General features: G+C 38.1%; 1 protein-coding gene across 1 annotated transcript in view; it reads right to left on the bottom strand.

Annotated features, from left to right (window-relative positions):
- TNKS (tankyrase) overlaps positions 1-21042 on the bottom strand; it is a 210691-nt gene that overhangs the window by 33392 nt on the left and 156257 nt on the right. The window contains exons 12-17 of the mRNA XM_047092410.1: positions 18566-18737; positions 12024-12103; positions 8217-8362; positions 5849-6014; positions 4165-4384; positions 3766-3875 (exon numbers count right to left, since the gene is read on the bottom strand). Of these exons, the coding sequence (XP_046948366.1) occupies positions 3766-3875; positions 4165-4384; positions 5849-6014; positions 8217-8362; positions 12024-12103; positions 18566-18737 (894 nt within the window). The remainder of the gene's footprint in view (positions 1-3765; positions 3876-4164; positions 4385-5848; positions 6015-8216; positions 8363-12023; positions 12104-18565; positions 18738-21042) is intronic.

A 21042-nucleotide genomic window follows, 5' to 3' on the forward strand; every position in this document is an offset into this window, starting at 1 on the left:
TTTGGACAAAGCACTGAAAAATGAAAAAGTCAGCAAGTTGATTTATGAGATAATAGAAAATCACATGCTTCACGGTAAATAAATATTGAGGTCTTACATTTGTTAATAGAAAAATGAACTGTCTCGTGTAAATGTATATTAAAAATATAAGGTATTATAATACAAAACACTGAACAAGATAATGTATATTACCACTAATATAAACTCTCATGAAATCTACACCTTTTATTTAAACTTCTTAAACTATGTGTTTCTCTGTTTAGAAAAACCGAGCTGGCAAAGTTCTTTCTGTATAAAATGGTTAAAGATGTACAGACAGCAGTCTGAGCTCTCTAGAGGAAAAAAGGTAAAATACAAGTCAAAGAATAATTACCAATAAATAACAGCTTAAGTAGCTTTATGTAATTTCACAGACACCTCACATGATTATTTTATCCCCAGGCTACCAGTCATTATCTCCTACTGAAGCCAGTTAGTGTGCGTCTATTTCATGCGGATACTGAGCTGGTCAAGCACACACATTACTCCTAGGGCTGTGCAACGTAAAAGTGACATACAGCCCGTATTCTAACCAGTAGGATGGCTGTGGGGAGTGACTTATCTTATAATAATAGTTATTATCCCAGATTTTATAGTGCCTTAGGCTAGAGAATGCACTTTCCACATTCAGGGTCTCATCTAATTATCACAACAACCCTGTAAAGAAGATTTCAGCATCTGAGTTCTACTAACGGGAAAACTGAAGATCAGAAAGATTAAGGCACTTCCTGAAGATGATTGGGTTACTGAGTCAAAGCCTAAAGACTAGATCCCAGATGTTTAGATCCTGAGTTCAGGTCCTTCCATTACACACAGCTGCCTGCAAGGTCTTGCTGGACTAAAACTCAAGAGTCATTTCTTGAAGAGCTGAAAATGGCAAAGTGTATAGTATCAGGGAGAAGCCATGTCAGCAGGGATTACTGGGTAACACTATACCCCAAACTACTCTGCGAATAGCTTTATTTTTAACTTAGAAGTTTCTATTTCATAGGAAGCACCGCAAAAATCTCCACAAAACTGTTATTTCAGGTTAGGGCAGGGCACACAGCCAGGACAGCTCAGGCATCACTGGGATGAATACAATATAACTAGTGTTTTGCCACTTTAATGTGGACCAGAGCCCTACGATTTCATTAAAATATCCAGCCAAGGCTCATTGTAACATGAATAAAAGGGAACTTTTGAAAGATAACAGATTTGTATACCCATAGATAATAAAAATATAATTCTATCTACCTTTTAGTTAAAAGACAGGGTAGCTTTGAAAATTTTTAGATTGTGTTTAACATTGGTCCTCGTTTTAAATGTACTAATTGAGATTGAGATAAATACTGATTTGATATGGTTATTAACAATAGATAATACGGTATACCAATTGCATTAGATAAAATAATTTTGTAGAGCAGAGATTCTCAGTGGCGGGGATAATCTGACCTACTGCCAACTGGAATCACTGTGTATCATAAGGGATGCTACTGGGACATTTGTATATGCCAAAACCCTGGCAAAAAAGAAAGGTCAAGAAACCACAGGGCTAAAGTTTTTAGTGAATAACAACACATGGTCATGAACTCACAGATATTTGATTTTTGAATTCGTAAGTTGAATACCAGAAGGACTTTTAATGACTCAAAAACTCCACCTCCACAAGGAGGTAAAAATACCTACCATAAACACATTATCTAGCCTGTTAACATTCTTCAGTAGGATGGGACAAACCAGGTTGACCAAAACCTCTACCCACATGCTCTTTACACAGCCTGGAGAATTTTCTGTTCATTTTTACTTTGAAAAATTACCTTCATTTACACAGAGCTTAGCAGCAGGGATGTGGTAACACACAGGATAACACGAGATGAGAGAATGAAACACAAAAATGTCCACTATTTGTCTCCCACGGAGTTAGAAGGAGAGAGCAGATGGATGACGGTGAAGTAAGTTCATGAAATGGCACAGGGGGCCTCTGGTCTGGGCCCTGATTGCATTACACCTCCCCTCGGCTGATGGAAGATGCTTCGAGGGAACGTGAAAGAAGACAAGACTGACCTGTACACTGCACTACTCGTTAACCACAAGACAGATCACGAGACATTTTGATTCTCTCCTCACGCTAGTCACCACATGATACACGTGTAAGTAACATCTCAACACCTTTCTGATCAGAGAAAAGGTAAAATACTTGACTTTTCAAGGAAGTTTTACGTTCTCTGCTCTCTGTGACAGCTGTGAAGACTGTGACAGTGGAAGACTGAAGGGACAGAGCTTAGCCACAGCCACAATGTGTAAAATACACTGAAAAGCACACAGACCCACAGAGTCTACATACAACTGACCGTGTAAGTTTTACCAGGTTGGGGCAATTACTCCTTCTACTGCCACACCCATTCTTACTCCAAAGACTCCGCTTTAAGTTCTACTGGACCCATCAGTTTGATAAACTCTTAACTGAAGCTTTATCAAACAGATTAGTGGAATGCAGTATGGAGAGAAGGATCACGCTAAGAAGTGAACGTTAATCTCCAAACGGAATGTATTTGTAGTTCTAACACAGAGGTAAAGAAATTCTACATAACTGTGTAAGCAGATGGTAGTGGTAAATATTTAGCGTGTCTGGTCTTCAGGAGAAACGTATGCTGTGCAGTGAAACTGGGCATCTTATATGAAGGAAGGTTAAAATTCTAATAAATGTCATTAAAGATAATCATCTTTGCACAGATTACTGCAGTTCCAAGAGGATTTCAGTACTAATAATACATGCAGTAAATATGGTAACTTTTGATGAATTTATGTGACATTTGGAAGGATAATTTTCTTTCCTGTTTGTCCAACTCAAAACTAGACTGTTTGCTTTTCTTAAGAGTATTCCCACTCAGACTGTCATCTCTCTGAAATACAGATTTTTGCAGAGGGGATATGAGAAGATGAGGACATTCCTTATGGAGGGCAAGGGGGAAAGACAGTAAGAGAATATGGAAATCACAATGATTAGGTTTTACTTAATAGCTTGTTAGGCTTTTGCAAATCCGGAAACTGTCCTCATCAATAGTGATTGGGCATCTGTGGGTTTTTATAATCAAATAGGGATTTAGTGAATGAACAGATAAGCACATGAACATTCATCCTGCAGGATTATTCCTGTGTGATTCAGGTCTGAGTGGGCCTGGGTGACTTCCAGGCAGTCAGTTTCAACAAACATCATCAACACACTGCAAGACACTCCCCTTCCTCGTCCTCTTTCAGCTGATGATTACAGTTCCAGTGCTTGGAGAATGGCTCTGGACTCTCACTGTGGGGCTTTAGCTAGTCAATCAAATTCTACGAAACCGTATGTACCAAGAGCTGAACCATTTACCTGAATATTTTTAAGATGCGGACGATAAACAAAAGCAAGCATGATTTCTATGCCTGCAAATAAAAAGCCTCCTGGGTCTTACGGTTTCTAAAAGCTCTATCATCTGTAACAATAAATATTAAATGAGCTGCCATTACACACCTGTTACCGCGCTAGACAATGTGAGGAGAACAGGGAGCTGTAAAGAGCATGGCCCTTGACCAAAAAGGTAGTTAAGCTTAACTGGGAAGGCTAGAAACGCGCTGAACAGGAAGACTAAGGTTGTCCTAAATTATGTTGTTGGTTAGATATCTACTTACTTCATGCACAGTATGCATTTGATAGAATAGTAAATGTCAGTGAAGTTTTCCAGACTTGAAATGTAGCATGCTCACCCCATAGGATGCTGCGTTATGAAGAGGAATTAAACCACCTTTGTCTTGGGCATTAACATCTGCTCCGTGCTCCAGAAGATATTCGGCTACCTCCAGGTTATTGTAGCCTGCTATTAGAGTGGAAGAGGCGAACATGTCAGATTAAAGAACTATATATTTCTATCTATGTATACAAATCACAAGGGCTGGAAAACGTGACGATTTTAATACTTTTTGCTCATCTGAGCAGCTGATACTACTCTCACATGACTAAGAGCCTTTATGATAAGGCGTCATACAAAATGAAGCCAACCAAAAGCATTTCACTATTTCTGTCCAGCGTCTCCCTCATCTTTCTGGTGAGCTGTATCAGGTATCCGAGCAAGCACCGTGAGCCTCAGGGGGGCTGGGTGCGCTCACCCGCCAGGTGCAGAGGGGTGGAGTTTCTGCCCTGGGTGTCCCTGCAGTTGATATTCTCTGGGGTGCAGAGCTTCTGCACTCTCGCCAGGCAGCCTTTCTTGGCAGCATCCAGTAAGGCGGCGTCTCCCCTCAGCAGGTCCTGGATGTCCGTGTCTCCCTCTTTTACCAAATCTAATGGTGTGTTTCCATCTCTGTTCTTTTTGGTTGGGTCTGCTCCATGCTAAAACAACAACGAGACAAAACCAAATGGGGTTTGTATTTTCTATAGTACCTTTCTTAAGGTCTTTTTAATTTTTAACTTCACCTTCATTCACCCAAAGAAAGGTATCTATATCCTGTATGCATTTTGAAAACCAGAGGCAACACCTGCCTTTTCTTTGTAAATTCCCTGCTCAGCAATATGGTGGATCAGCTTTGTAACTACTTCTCAGTGGAAAGTCTAAGTCTTAGGATCAGTGGTGACAGTGAAGTGGGGAAGGGGCTGGGCACCTTTTCTGTGTCATGTCATATACTTTCCTAGACACCACGCTGTCTCCGGAAACCCCTTTTCCTTTTAAGAGCAGCCTGGATATTACTTTTTGACCAGACTTTAATGACATAAAGATATTTAGTGTGTATAATGGGAAGGAAGTAAGAAGAGGAAGATACACCAGTGGAAAAAGTACTTGATTCTAAATGCAATCAATACCAAAGTCTGCTAATTTTTTACTGTTTTCATTTTAAGTCTTAACACCTCATGTGAAATTAGGTGTAGATGTATTAACAATGGATTTGATTTTAAAAGTTGAATCATCTACACCTATAACATGAAACGAATAAAAGTCAAGGACCTTTATTATGGGCCTGACAGACTGCTACCGGCCCACTGGAGAAATTCAGAATAAACCAAACTAGACAGTGAATTCACAGTGACCTGGAAGTTCTTTGTTTGTTTGTTTTTCCTGGAAGTTATTTCTTACCACCTAGTGAAGGTAAAAATGAGTATCAAATACATTATTATCCTTAAGACTCATAAAAACATATTTAATGGCATAAAGGTGGTGGGGACAAGAATTCTATTTATGTTTAACCAGCATAAGCTTTAAAAAAAAAAAAGAAAACTACACAAATATATGTCTGATCATTTCTCACATCTTTTAATCCACAAAATTATGTTAGTTTCATATAACTATTAGTTCCTACTATCTCGTTGCTTTCCCCCAAATTTATATGAATAACTTTGTTTAAAGATTACTTTGTATTTTAATAAAAATCTAATATCAAAGTTCTTATAAGACATGTATGTTTAATGTTTGATAATGAGCAATGAGTTTCGTTAATAATAATACAGCTACTAAGAAAAAAAAATCAAAGTTGATTGAAAAACTGTTTCTCCTTCTACCATGTTTTCTGATATTAATACCACAAGTATAAGCAATGCAAACAAATGCAACTCTTTCCAAGACCTACCTTGATGAGTTGTGATGAAATGAACTCATCAGATCAGCTCAGAAAGATACTTCAGACACTATTCAAAGCTATGCAAGTATCATGTTATCACACTCAAACACGCCCCTAAAATAGAAAATGTAAGCAATCTCTACAGCACTTATTGTACTTAATAATTCACTGTGATGTAATTTTCCATACTAACCGAAAAGCCAATGCAATTACTTTATATTTTATAATTTTAAAAACTACATACTTTTAAAAGGAGCTTGCAGATTTCATATTTTCCTTTAGCTGCTGCTTCATGCAGAGGGGTAAACTTCCATAAGTCCGCCACATTGACAGAAGCCCCATGCCTTACTAAAAGTTCCGCTACCTCATAGTGTCCATATGAACAGGCATTATGAAGGGGCACCAAGCCACTAAACAAAAGAAAATTATTTTTAAGACATGTAACAGATCTTTGTGTTAAGATGATACTTATAATAAAAATGATGTTAATTCTTCTTTGGCAGTGACTATGATGAGCACTCACTTAAAAAGAAAGAATTCTCCCTGGGTCTTGAAGATAAAGTCACCCATTTCCAAGTAAGGATTAATAATTTCAAAAACACCCCTTTCAACACAAGGATTTCCCCTAGCCTCTTGGTGATGGGACAGAAATTTCACAGCAATCCTATGCTTAGAACACATACAGACAGACCCAGAGAAAAGGTTCCATCACAATATTTTTAATTAAGAAAAATTTTTTTAAGTTTATTTATTCATTTTGAGAGAGAGAGTGCAAGCAGGGGAGGGGCGGGGAGACAGAATTCCAATCAGGCTCCACCTTGCCAGCAGAGAGCCTGATATGGGGCTCAAACCCACAAACTGCGAGATTCATGACCTGAGTGGAAATCAAGAGTTGGATGTTTAACTGACTGAGCCACCCAGGCGCCCCTCCATCACAATATTTTTAATTCAGGTTTCATCCTGGTGATAGGGAGAGCAACACTACAAAGTGATTTCAGGAATAATTAACCAATAATCTGGTTTCATCCACTCAGATTTTCTTCCATTTGGGTTTTCCTAATGAAAATGGTATGCCTACTTATAAAATAGACAAAAAAATTTAACTAATTTACTCAGTCAAGTTCTACCTTCTGTCTTTCGTTTTTATTTCTGAATTCCTAATAATTCAGCAGTGGCTTCAATGCACAGATTTAATATTTAGATGTTAAGCAATGAAAAGTCAAAATCCAAGTGATCCAGGAACTGTAGTATTTGGTGAGGAAAATAATGACACCAACCATAAACTCTAGTTGCATGAGAAATCTAGCCACCTCAGCTCATGAACACACTATTCTGAGACAACTCCAAGCTCTGGTTAGAAGGCAGCTGGCATTCTAAAAGGATAGAAAGCTGTTCCTATAAACAGGGTGCAATGAAAGGATAAGCTTAAGTTGCACTTAAAATATAACAAAAACAAGGTACCAAATGTTTTTTCTTATTTAGAGATCAGTACTTTTGTTTTTAATATTTTGAGATAAAAAATATTAAGTGCTGGGGCACCTGGGTGGCTCGGTCGGTTAAGCGTCTGACTTTGGCTCAGGTCATGATCTCTCGGTGAGTTCGAGCCCCGCGTCGGGCTCTGGCTGACAGCTCAGAGCCTGGGGCCTGCTTCGGATTCTGTGTCTCCCCCTCTCTACCCTCCCCCTCCCCCACTCATACTCTGTCACTCTCAAAAATAAAAAATAAAATAAATAAACATTAAAAATACTAAGTGCTAACTACAATGGGCAGTAGAAATAAATGTTGGTTGCTCTCCAGTGGACTACAAAACTTCAAGTCTGATGTATCCCTTTTAAAAGATAAATGCATAATGGTTAATTAAAGTCTGAATTGTGTGGTTTAATTCTACAGTACTCTGATATGTAATTGCACAGAAAAGTGCTTGCTTATTTCTATTTTGAGATGATATGAAATTAACTCAGAATATGGAAGCTCATTTCAGTTAAAACTTCCTTCTTGCATCACTAAATAGCTGCCATGGCTGCTTTAAACTCTGACTAGATAAATTAAAATAATTTAGTAAACTAACATAAAAATACAGAATATCTGAGTTGGTAAAAATAAAATTATGTGTCTATTAATAGCAATGACGTTGGGATGGATGGCTTCTTTTGGAAAGAGATTATACATTTTTAATAGCAAAAAAAAAGGACACAATAAATTGTAAACTATATAAACATATTCATACAATGCAGTAAAATACTATGATAGGCATTAAAAAGATGAGATGAACAATTAAGTACTGATATGGAAAGCCATTCAAGACCTATTTCTGGGTGAAAGAGCAAATTACAAAGCAGGCTGCATGGAATGGCATCCGCATTTATGTTAAAAAAGAGCCCGACCCCCCACAGCAGCATTCCCGCTGCTTTTAAAAAGTCTGGAGGATTACAAAAAAATTTTTATCTAGAAGGTGGGGTGACAGGAATTTTCGTTTTCTATACTGTATGTTTCTATTAATGCTTTAGGTTTTAAAAAAACATGCATGACTTTTTTAACAGGGAAAAGAATCTGAGACTTCAACCACATTTTAACAATTTTTAAGTCCCAAACAGCTCAATTCTAGCACCTACCCTTTGTCTTTGGCGTGGACATCGGCCCCGTGGTGTAGGAGGTACTCCACAACAGACACACGATTGTAGCCTGCTGCAAAGTGTAGAGGTGTAGAATGCCGACCCTCCAAATCTCTGCAATTCACATTTTGAGGGCTGCAAAGTTGCTTTAGTGACACACACACACAAAGGACATTAATATTTATTCATAGGTTTTGCTCCAAAATACCGCAGGCATCTTAGATAAACTGTAATTTTCTAATGAATATTTATTTCCAAAGATTAGATCACGCAAGTGATGTTTAAAAATCAACACTATGCCTGGCTTCACAGTGTCTACAAATGTTCTTACTGTTTACAGAGCAATTTAATCTTTTTTTCATCATTTCCTGGCCAAAATCCTAATTGAAAAGAAAAACCTGGCATAAAGCAAGGCTTTCCAAGGCAAATGATGCCTTCATTTTTCATCCTCACAGGGCGTTTCTCCCTGAGACTGCCACAGCGCGTCTATGGTCCTGCACGCGGTCGGCCACTCCTTCCTCAAGCAAGACCGACCCTGCTTGACTGCAGAACCACCCAGAGATCCTGGCTCTGCGGACATGGCAAGCAGAAAGCCTCCAGAAAAAACAAATTCTGCCTGGGCCACCCACTCGGCCCCCTGACCCACTACAGCAAAGCCGGGCAGTCACCAGGGCTTGAGCTGATCTTTGGGAGATGTCCGTCTGACTCATAGAGTCAGACTGATTTCAGTCATGCTCTAGTGTTTCGCCTTCCCTTTCGTCTCCTTCCGAATGCTACTGTCTCAGCACAAGCTCCATTCTGTCTGCTTACCCGGCAGTGGGAAGCAAAGAAAGGCTGGTGGGCTGTGCCGCTGTGCCACTGGCGGTGGCGATGAATTATAATAACAGTATGTGAATAATAATCTACAGTTTATTTAGAATCTCGTGTTCTTTCAGTGAGAGAATTACTGTCCGTGAAGGGGCTCATCATCTCCATCTCACAGATAAATACACCAAGGTTCAGAGAGGCTAAGTAGCTTGTCCTTTTTCACAGAGCTGGCAAGGCAAAGGTACAATGAAGACTCAGACCCGGTTTTCCTGATTTGTGATCTCTTGATCTTTCTGCTCGATCCCTGCTTACTCTCTTAATTGCCCTCATTCAGGGAAGTGATGTGAAGAAAGGTAATAGAAGAACAGTCAAAAAAGCCGAGACAACAGTGACATTTTCTAGGCTACAAGGTATGACGGCAGGACTTTCCAGGCATTTGACAATCTTGCTGCCACTCCTGCCACTGTAATGAGCTACGATAATATAAAAACTAGGACCTTGGAAGGCATATGTTTCTACGGATTTACTGACGAGGCGCCTTCAACGTTGGTAGAGTAGAAACAGGGCTTTTCAGGTGGTACAATGCTTACATGACAGAAGGAAGTCTGGGCCATAAGGGAGAGCCTACGATCTCATCAGCTCTATGTGGAAAAGCCCCAGACTCTAAACTCCGAAGAGCCACGGTCATCTGGCCAGGTCATACATCTTATCCTTTCACGACAAGTGAATCTGTGGCTACATTAATACATATACTATAGAATCAAAAAACAGAATAAACACATAAAGTAAAAAGAAAGGATACAAACATTGGTAGCAAACACCTTCTACTGGTGTCCTACGTGATGAAAGCTGCTTCATGCTGCTGCTGGTGGCTCTTTAGGCTGTTATACTCTAAATTCACTTTTTTTCCATGCAGAGAATATTGGCAAAACAGGGATGAGGTAGGGAATAAAACACAACTCATTTAGCCAGGTCCCCAAAATAAAAGCTCATTTTGCTTATTAAATATTTGATATCTAATATTTGGAAGTTCTTCATTCTCTGTTCCATTTCACTTTCTTTTGAGTGCCAAAGAATTTCACATCTTTCTCACCTGGTCTCCATAGTTTCAGTCAAGCTGTGTGCTTTACTCAGCAGACAGCCTTGCCTCTAATTCCCAATTTTAAAAAATACTTTCTGAAGCCTATAGGGAAAGCAACCTACCACACTTAATTCTCAGTCTGTCCTTTGCTTTTTTTCTTCCACTTCCATTCCATTCATAAAAAATTATTTGGCCTTTACTGTGAATGGATTGTTTCAGAAACCTGAAAGCTGTGATATATTTGCCTATCGATACATACAGAACATGTGGAATTAAAAACTACATATTCGGGAAATACTAAACGATTAATTTAATGATAATGGGCACATGTAGTAAGTCTGGAGCCCAGATTATCAATGCTGTGATGCAGAAAAGGAGTCCTGATCACTTTTCTATTTAAGGATTTTTTTTTTTTAAGTTTATTATTTTGAGAGACAGAAAGAAAGAGAGTGCAAGAGGCAGTGTGTGTGCACACACGAGCAGGGGAGGGGTAGAAAGGGAGGGAAAGAATCCCAAGCAGGCTCAGGCTCTGTGCTGTCAGCACAGAGACCGACACAGGGCTCGATCCCAGGAACCATGAGATCATGACCCGAGCCGAAACCCAGAGTCAGACGTTTAACTGACTGAGTAACCCAGGTGCCCCTAAAGATTTTCTGTTATTAGGATACATTTCAAATGACAAGAAGTATGTAATTTTAATTATGAAAATAAAAAGTATATAATTTTAGATCTAAGAGAACTTTAAGATTTCTCCCCAGTGGCTATTACAACTGAAATTTACTATTTTTTCTTTAAATAACTTAGATGTTCTTGTAAGATGGAAGAGATGTTAGAAATGGCCACATACTGAAACAAAAATAAAATTTCTGCATATTTATTGTCATTTTCAACCAGAAAGAATGCTAAAGGTAGTTTGCTAAAAATCACAAAAATAGAGTTTGCTTAATAAGTGACAAACTTTAGTTTGTAAAAAATAATGTTACAACTATCAGTCCCAATTTCACATTAGCCTTTCTTTAAAAGAAAGAAAGAAAGAAAGAAAGAAAGAAAGAAAGAAAGAAAGACAAATGAAACCACAAGACCAACCCCCAAACAAGAACAAAATGCCACCTCTTTCTATCACCCCTGCATGAGTGGTTACAGATAGGAAGTGTATTTATTCATTTAACGTTTATTCATGTTTGAAAGACAGAGAGAGAAAGAGCACAAGCAGGGGTGGGGCGGAGAGAGAGGGGGACACAGAATCCAAAGCAGGCTCCAGGCCCTGAGCTGTCAGCACAGAGCCTAACGCGGGGCTTGAACTCACGAATCGTGAGATCATGACCTGAGCCGATGTCGGATGCTCAACCGACTGAGCCATTCAGGCGCCCCGGAAGTGTGTGTTTTTAAAAAACATATTCAAGATCAGACTATTATTTCATATTTGAAAAAAATTAAATCTATAACCATGTTTCTATACCACAAACAACGGCTGTTAAAATTTTCCTGGCAAGCAGAGTTACATAGAAAAGAAAATCCATCCTCTGTACATAAGTAATTCCAAATGGTTGCAGGATCATAAGAATGCTTTTCTAGAGCAATTGTTGAGAATCTCTTGGAAAAGTTGAAGAAACATTGTTTTGAAATTTATTGTACTATTATCTGGGCTTGAACTAGCTTAGAAATTTATGAGTGTGGCCAAAAGTAACAGTTTCATTAATATAAGTGAAAATAAAAGAGCTTTCATATAATCAGAAGAAAAGTGACTAAAACTGGTTTAATGGATATAAAGCACGTACTAGGAAATCTTCCTGGTTTATGGATCGACTTTGTTTTTCCCTTTCATTGTTTGGATTTGAATGGTTTCACTTATAAGCTTAAAATGAATTGGTTAGCAAAGTTCAATAGTGCCACCCAAGATGTTAAAAGCACTGATTTACCTTCACAGTTTCCAAGTCTCCAGCTTTAGATGCCTCTAAGAGTCGATAGTCAACATCAGAAGTGCGTATAGGTGTACTTTCTGAATAAAAGAGAGGAGAGATTAGTGTTAGGTTTTAAGGAATCACAGAGTTAAGAAGGAAAATTACTTGGTGAATGGAAAGAGGGATTAAGGGGTCAGAAATTCCTGAGATATAATCTATGGATTTTCTAAACCGTTTTCAGATGAGAAAAAAGTGGCTTCTTATTTCAATTTACATCCATCTCATCCTAAACCACATTAAAAAAAAAGTATTTATTCTGAGAGAAAGTGAGAGAGAGAGTGGGGGACGGCGGCTAGGCACAGACAGAGTGAGAGAGAGAGTGGGGGATGGGAGGGTAGGCACAGAGAGAGTGAGAGAGAGAGTGGGGGAGGGGGGATGGGCACAGAGAGAGAGAGAGAGAGAGAGAGAGAGACAAAGAGAAAGAGAATCCCAAGCAGGCTCTATGTTGTCAGCATAGAGTGCAATGTGGGGCTTGAACTTACAAACTGTGATATCATGACGTGAGCCAAGATCAAGAGTTGGATGCTTAAGTGACTGAGCCACCCAGGCACCCCCATCCTAAGCTACATTTAAATAAATTCGAAGACACATAAATCCTTCTCTGTCCCTACTATTCTAGCTTTCAAATCTTCTGGCCAAAGCTTGGCAAAAGGGAATAAAGAAACATAGAACACAGTATCAAGAACATCTTTATGATACTTTGGTCTTACAAAGTGCTTTCGCAAAGCTTTGCCATTGATTTTGTTGTGCAAACCTAGGGAAGCCACTCAACTTTCAGTATTCAATGTTTAGCCTTTTTCTTTTTGGCCTCAACTTCCTCAATTTGAAACAGAAATACTACTCCCAAAATTAGTGATCTCAGAAAATATAATCAGTGTACTAAAATTCACATTAATTCACATTTGTTGAATGGCTTCAGGGAAATGCAATAAAAAATGTCTGTACAATTGGGAGGTGTGACAGAAATGCCAAATGGAATATAATTAGATTAGGCCATTAGGTCCAGATGTATGAAGTTAACAGATGAAGTGTTTTGATTAATATAAACCAAAAATTCATTACACGTTGGCCCAAATAAAAAAATTTTTAAACAAAACAATGTACGAATATGTCACTCAAAACATGTTTGTGGACATTACGTTGGCCTTTCTACTGCACACGTGTACACACTCATGTAACACAAAAGGAGTGAGTGAAGTCCATGAGACCTGGATTTTAACAGTGATGACGGACAAATCACTTAATAGCTTAGTTTTGCACCTATAAAGTGAGTGTTGGGTTCCCTTAAATCCTCTTTCAGATTTAAAATTACATTATCTTTTGATCAAAGATCCTTCCTTGAGTCCTCTGTCTACAGGGGAAGATCAAGTGATGCTACGAAAAGGTTTTAGATTTTAGAAGAAACAACTTCAGCTCTTTCTAAAGTGCTTCATTCAGGAAGAGTGGCTTTTACAGCATAAGTTTTGAGAACTCTTCCATAAAAGATAAATTGTGTTTATTTAGTCATATTACTTAGCAGATAAAATGCTAAGATTAAAGGGAGGAGAGGAAAATATTTCATTTAATGAAGTACATTTTTGAAACATCAATAAGTATTTTTCTTTAGACAAGAGCTTATTATTCATTAATTTGTGGAACTGTCGAGGAAAGAAATCAAGTCTTGCTCGTCTTCAAGGTCCTTTTCACAGAGAACATTCAGAAAGCATTTGCTGAACTGACTTCCACCATGCTATTTTATACTGGGGTCAGTGTGTCTGGCCCACCATCACTCTTTCTTTGGCTGCCTTTATCCTGTTCTTTGTTGTCTCATTTGCCTCCTTTCTCGGTGTGCACGACTTCGCTGCATGAATGGGTGAGGGAGTCGGTGTGGATATTATGTCTCTGTGACAGTAATTCTTGCAGCTGGCAGAGCTCACGGAAACATCCTTTGGATGTATATAGGTAATATTTCACAAAGTGAAATGACAGTTGTTTATGTATATAGAGTTAGAACTTTGGATATTTTCAGACTCTAGCATTTGAGGGATACTGCTCGTATGGATAAGTGCTTTCATTCAATGAATTATTTGAAATTGGCACATTGGTCTTGATACAGACTACTTGCAAAGGGTTATAATTTTACAATCAAGCAAAAATTTTTATGCAAATATAAAAATCCCTCTGAGAACTATGGAGAAATTCTTACTCCTTGTCAAAGAGTAGAAAGTAGTTATTTAAAGATATTGATTAATTACTATAGAAATTATAGACCTTTGCATCCATTATAAATCCTGAACAGGCTTAGAACAGATTCATTTCTGGGAACAAAGTAGTAGCTGAAAGGATATGTATACACCCAGGAGCTTTGTACAAAGAGAAACAGAATTAAAAGAAGGATATAAAAATGAAGTTAAAAGGGAACATAGGTAAAATAAGAGTAGCTGATATGCAAAGTACTGTATCAGTAAATTCCTTTATGAGCACATTGGCTTTTTCAGAGTATGAAATTAAAGATTTCACTTAGAGTCAAAGGCTAAAGATAGGCTTCTAATTTTTTCTCCAATTCTATTCTGGCTCACCAGAATTTTAAAAAGAAAATAAAAGAGAAGAAAAGAAAAAAAAAAAAAAGAAAAGAGAAGAAACCCAAACTGAAAGTTCCAAAGGTCAGAAGGCAGTTTGCTATTAAAAAACAAACAAAACAGAACAAAAACAAGTCTCCTGTAGACTGGCTGTCACTGGACTGGCCAGAAATAAGTCTTACTGACTTATTTCAATGTGCAAATGTAAGTGGGGATTTCAGTATTTAATTTAGCTCTTATAAATCTCCAAATCCTTACCTCTATAAATGATTAGGTAAAAGTAATGGAATAATCATACTGGAATATACAGTCAGAATAATTCATTCTAGGGCACCCGGGTGGCTCTGGTTAAGTGAGTGACGTCGGCTCAGGTCATGATCTCGTGGTCCGTGAGTTCGAGTCCCACGTCAGGCTCTGTGCTGACAGCTCAGAGCCTGGAGCCTGCTTCGGATTCAGTGTCTCTCTCACTCTCTGCCCCTCCCCTGCTCACACACTCTCTCTCTCAAAAATAAAGAAACATTAAAAAAAAGAATAATCCATGGCAAGGTCTACCCTAAACATACTGTTTAAAAGAATTTATCTGTGATGCTGGATATATTCTTTATCTATGGTAATATAGTAGCCACTAGTCATATGTGGCTAGGACAAATGATGAACAGATTTAAAATTTTTATTTAATTTTAGTTAATTTAAATTTAGCCACAAATAGCTAGCAGCTACTACACTGGACACAGCAGAATATAGAGAAAGCAGGTCTGGAGAAAAAAGTCAAATCTTCTGAAATCATGTTTTAAAATTCTGGTTCATTGGGGCGCCTGGGTGGCTCAATCAGTTAAGTGTCCGACTTTGGCTCAGGTCACGATCTCAGGGTTCGTGAGTTCGAGCCCCATGTGGGGTTCTGTGCTAACAGCTCAGAGCCTGGAGCCTGCTTTGGATTCTGTGTCTCCCTCTCTCTGCCCCTCCCCAACTCGTGCTCTGTCTCTCTCGGTCTCTTTCTCTCTCTCTCTCTCTTTTTCAAAAATAAACATTTAATAAATAAATAAATAAATAAATAAATAAATAAATAAAATTCTGGTTTATAAAAAGCTGCTGACATTAATTTTGACATAAATACTGCCAACAGTTTACAATTCAAACTTTATTTTATTTTTAAAGTATTTATTTATTTTTAAAGTATTTATTTTGAGAGAGAGTGAGCAAGCGCACAAGTGCAGGAGGAGCACAGACAGAGAAAGAGAAAGAGAATCCCAAGCAGGCCCCGCACTGTCAGTATGAAGCCTGATGTGGGGCTTCAACCTATGAACCATGAGATCATGACCTGAGCCGAGACCAAGAGTTGGTTGGACACAACCGACTGAGCCACCCAGGCACCCCTAATTCAAACTTTATTAATGTAAACTATTGACAATTACTGACTTGAGAGCTGGAAGTGCAGGTTTCTAAAAGTGGATCTTAAACCTGGTATCAACATTATTAGTTAAATGTATCTTCATAAAAATGTTACCCAGAACACAACTCCAATAACCTGGTATACATCCTATATGACTGATGCATTCTTTTAGGAGTCATTAGAGATATAAACTGGAATTGGATTAGTAAATTTAGGTATAAGCAAAAAGTCCAGCTAGTACATGGTCCACAGACTATAGATACTCAGTTGCTCATAGAAATATTAATTTAAAAAATTGTATCCTTGGGGCACCTGGGTGGCTTGGTTGAGCATCCAATTCTTGGTTTCAGCTCAGGTCATAATCCCAGGGTCATGAGCTCAAGCCCTGCTCAGCATGGAGCCTGCTTAAGATTCTCTCTCCCTCCCTCCCTCTCTCTGCCACTCTCTCCCACTCGTGTGCGTACTCTCACTCTCAAATAATTAAAAATTAAAAAAAATTGTCTCCTCTTCCAAAAAACAATTCCCATTTCAAAACCTTTCTAAGGGCAAGATTTTATCATATAATTCTACTACTGTATTATTTTTCCATATCAATAAAGAATATTAAGAATTAAACCAAAAAGTTCTGGCATATCCTATGCTAAGCATTTAATTACCTATTTAATGTTTTATCTTCCAAACAAACTTCTAAGAAGAATTATCAGAATAATTGAATAAAATATTTCATTTGTGATTCAGTATTTAATTTTATCTTTTACCAGAAGTCATATACTCTAATTGCATTGATTTAGAAGACATTTAAGAAACATTAATGGATCAAATCTGCCTAATTTATTCAATCCTTTCTTCTCCATTTTGTCAATTATCTCTAAATTATGCGTAGTATTATTAAGAATTTTTAACGTGATAGCTATCTGTTTGCCTGATTTATGGTTACAATTTAAAGAAACTAACTGAAAATTCAGCACTAAATGGTTCTTGGTAAAAAGCAGAAGAAAAACATTTAGAATGTTTGAACAAAAATCACACCTTTTGGAATTATATTAGAATTTACTGGGAAGGGAGAACTATTTCTTAGTCAAAGCATGATTACCTTCTTTAAGTAAATGTTCTATTGCTCTGTAGAAACAGGAAGTTAAATGAAGTCATGTTTTTCATAGTTTAAGCTTGAAATCCTATAACAGGAAATTTCATTCCTTTACGATCTTATTAGTTTTGATAGTAAAGGTGTCCTAGATAGGGCTTACTTCAACTCAAGATCAACCATCTAAGACTGAAGTTGAATGATACTACCTCCCAATGAATTAGCCCGAGGAAAGTAAATCCTAACTACTAGCTCTTACAGTGCGGCACACTCTTAGGGGGTTGGTTAGCTCTGATTCAGCTCTAACACATATGAGCTCCACAAGTCTGGAAAGTTCCCTATTTTAGTAGACAGCTGTGATGCTCAACTGTGTTGTACTTTTGGGGGGTCTTTCAGAAATCTGTGGGGTATATTTTTATCTTCTAGTGTAGTTTTGCCCAAGCTATTACTATTACAATAATCATAAATTATTTTATTGTAACTTACTGTCATTCCTTATATTATAGTTAGGGCATCTAATAGGAGTTTTTAGAAGGTAGCTGTGAAGGTAGGTCACATTATTTATACATTTCATTTCTGTATAAGAAAAGGGGATGTTATAGAATATTCATTACGAAAAGGGGGCACTGTGCCTGATGGAGTAAAGAACTACTGGGTTACAGGCAGGAGAAAGAAACTGGGACTCTGGATTACTAGTCTGTAGCCTTTCTTCTCCATTTAACTCTTCCAGTCGGTTATGTCATTCTAGAGCAGATATAACCCACAGACAAAATAAAAGGGATGGGAAAGAAGAGTCAATTACACCAAATTAATTCTGTCCACCATTTTTTAATAGCTAGACTGTGTTATTTCCTCTAATTTGGGGGCTTGGGAAACTAATCTACTTTCATATCTGTTTACCTTTGATTTCCCTCAACAAGTTAAAGAGTTAAAATATCTAATACTGTTCTAGGAAGGCACTAACATTCGGCAAGATTTTACAATTATATTTAAGCTAGAAAAAAAAACCAAGATAATCTCATAATGGCACAATGAAGGTAAGAATTACAAAAAAGCAGGTCAGGCTATCACATATGTAAGAACAGTCAATTAAAGATCATTACCATATGAGTGATTTCTAATTTTCTCTATTTGATAGATTTGAGAGCTACCATAATTCCATACTGTTTATATGAGCCTTAAGTCACCTCTGGTTGTCACACCCATGAGTCGGATTTTCAATTTAAAACTGAAAAAAACAGAGCATAGGTCTCCTTCTCATGACACCTACCTCACTCCACCAAAAAGCCTGAGAGGGAGGGTCTCAGGCTAAACTGGGAGCAAGGAGAGGTATGAGAGATACTCAGGCAAAGAAAGCCTTCCAAGGAGCTACTTAAAACAAGCGGTGCAAAGTTTGTCTGCTTAGATCGGTGGCCGTGAAACGGGAAGCGGGAAGCCGAGACCTCACCGTTCATCTGCTTTAACTCACCGCTCAGAATCTGCTGCACGGCTTCGTTCCCCATCTGCGCTGCCGTAAAGCCTTGTAAGGAGATGATGGAGGGATCGGAGCCGTAACTCAGCAGGAGGCGGCAGGTCTGCAGGTGGCCTGCTAGGGCAGCTCTATGCAAAGCAGTCTGACCAAGAGTGTCCAGTGCGTTCATCTGAAAGATCATTGGGTGGGCACACGGCATTGAGCATCTATTTGTTCCCTTTTACACCCTAGCAAATAAGTTTCTATGAGAAAAATAAATTGTCAAAGGTTCTTGAAAAATGCCACAGACTATTCACTATTAACCTCTGTTTTCTGCTTCTGAAAAAATATCCCTTTCTTCGTCTCACCACCTTCCAAATACAAATGACGACATACTCATCCTTTCCCTGAGTAACTGTCTTCCTGTCCATCTTCCACGCCCGGCCACTCCCCTCAACAACTAGGATGTGAGATCCCTGAGGGCGGGACCCTGACCTGCACTGCCTGCCACATCTCAGATGCACATTAAATACTTTTGGATGAATGGGTTTTACCAAACTTGCTCCTGTAATATAAAGACAGCAGGGTATGTAGGCAAAGACAAAGTAGCTAATTACATTTCTCTTCTAATTTTAGTAAATAATTATAACAGAATGCTCTCATTGAATTACCAACACATTTAACACCCCCCCACCAGAAAGATTTAAAGGTTCAAATGTTCCATTTTTAAAACTTTGAAGAGTTATAAAGGAAGAATCATTTAGCTAGTCTTAAGACTGTTTAAGACAACATTAAGCTTTGGAATCACATTCATAATTTGATCAAACCTGTTTTCCAGGAGGTCCCCCCAAATATCCAGGATGCCCCAGTAAATACCTTCTATTCCAATCAGACCACAGTCCCTGTTCATTGTATATGCTGCTCCTTTCAGACAAGCCCTCTGTCTGCCTTTCTGGATTATGAAATCCAGTGCAAGTCTCATCTCTCTCAGGAAGTGTTTTTGTTGCTTAAAGGCTCGATGATTACTGACTTTCCAAATATCCATGTCAAGTTAGCACTATCTCATAAATTATAACACCTGGGTAGTTTTTGTTCACCAAGTTAAAGTTATGGCTATTGAGAATATGGATTGTATTATATAGGTTTTCTGGGTCCTCCAGAAAGCTCCTCTTAAGGACATGTAGTGAATTCACAAATATATGTTAGTAGGTTATTTTAAGCATTTGTCCACACCCACCAAATAAAGACAAGATTAAGGAAAGAAAATATTTAAGACAACTGATCTCTATGTCTCCAGTCTTTCATCATTATTAGTAAGGCGGTCACACTTGTTCAGGCAAGGGTTCATCTAAATTCTTAATGGTGTTTCACAAAATTTGCCATGAAATACTGACATATTTAATTAGATCTCATTTGCCAGCAGAAAAGTGACTGTTTATACAGGCAACATAAAAACACAGCCATTACCATGTATTGATGGAAAACATAAGCTACCAAACTAAATTTCTTGACTTTTTCTATGAACATTTCTGTTACTTCACCACAAGAGAAAAACTTAAAATTGGGAATATTCTAATCATTAATAATTTTCTGGAAATTGCATAAGAAACTCACTAAATTATTTAATCAGAGTGACAGAAATTCTCAATACAGCTTGTTAAACCACGGTAACATGGTTTGAGAATTACTACTCCAAAATTCAGATATTACCTAAAATTATTCTTCAGCTCAAACTGAGGGTCTCTTCAGTGCCTTCAAATAACCTTGAATTCTTCAGCATGTCACTTAAGACCATCTGTAATTTACTTTCACACTCCCTTCCTTTCTACTGTATTTTTTCATCACAATGTGATAGGCCTGCTATGCTCCAGCTTTATTAGATCACCCTGGAACCCCATTTTATGAAGATGTTCGCTTCTAAAGTCATTGCAAAAGGTAAAGTTTGCCTTTGGTCAATATTATCCTTGAAAATACCTTAGCAATGCAATGGCAGAGACAGACCTAGGGTTTCTCAGTAAATTCAACACTCGTTTCACCTTCAATGTGTGAACAGATCAACCGAACACCAAAGTACATACAGTATCTTTAAACAGTATAAACGCGCTACGTGTGAGGAGAGGTTCTCTCAATGCATTTGCATGGTGAAACTGAATGCAATACAGAGAACAGCAGATTCCCTTCTCTCTCTCACTCACCCTGGAGCATGCACTCATGGAGTGAAATCGGGCCCCAAATCACCACTCTCTAACGTTATTTACATTAACTTTTCTTGTTCCTCTCCCCCTCTCGGTTTTGGATGGCTGCTTCTGAATGCAGCTCCACTGACACGTATTCTCATTTCTCTACCCAGTAATTATTCTCTTCTCACGCTCCTTACCCTCGCATTTGGCTGTCAAAATTAGAACCAGGTAGTTTACCTCCAAAGAAGTCTTGTAAGGAAGGGATGCAACTAACATTTACTAAGCACTTGCTAGTATCAGGCTCTGTGCTAGATG

This window comes from Lynx rufus, unplaced genomic scaffold (assembly GCF_022079265.1).
Source record: "Lynx rufus isolate CCGP_SWC_20201006 ecotype Redwood Valley unplaced genomic scaffold, mLynRuf1.p SCAF_3, whole genome shotgun sequence".
Lineage (NCBI taxonomy): Eukaryota > Metazoa > Chordata > Mammalia > Carnivora > Felidae > Lynx > Lynx rufus.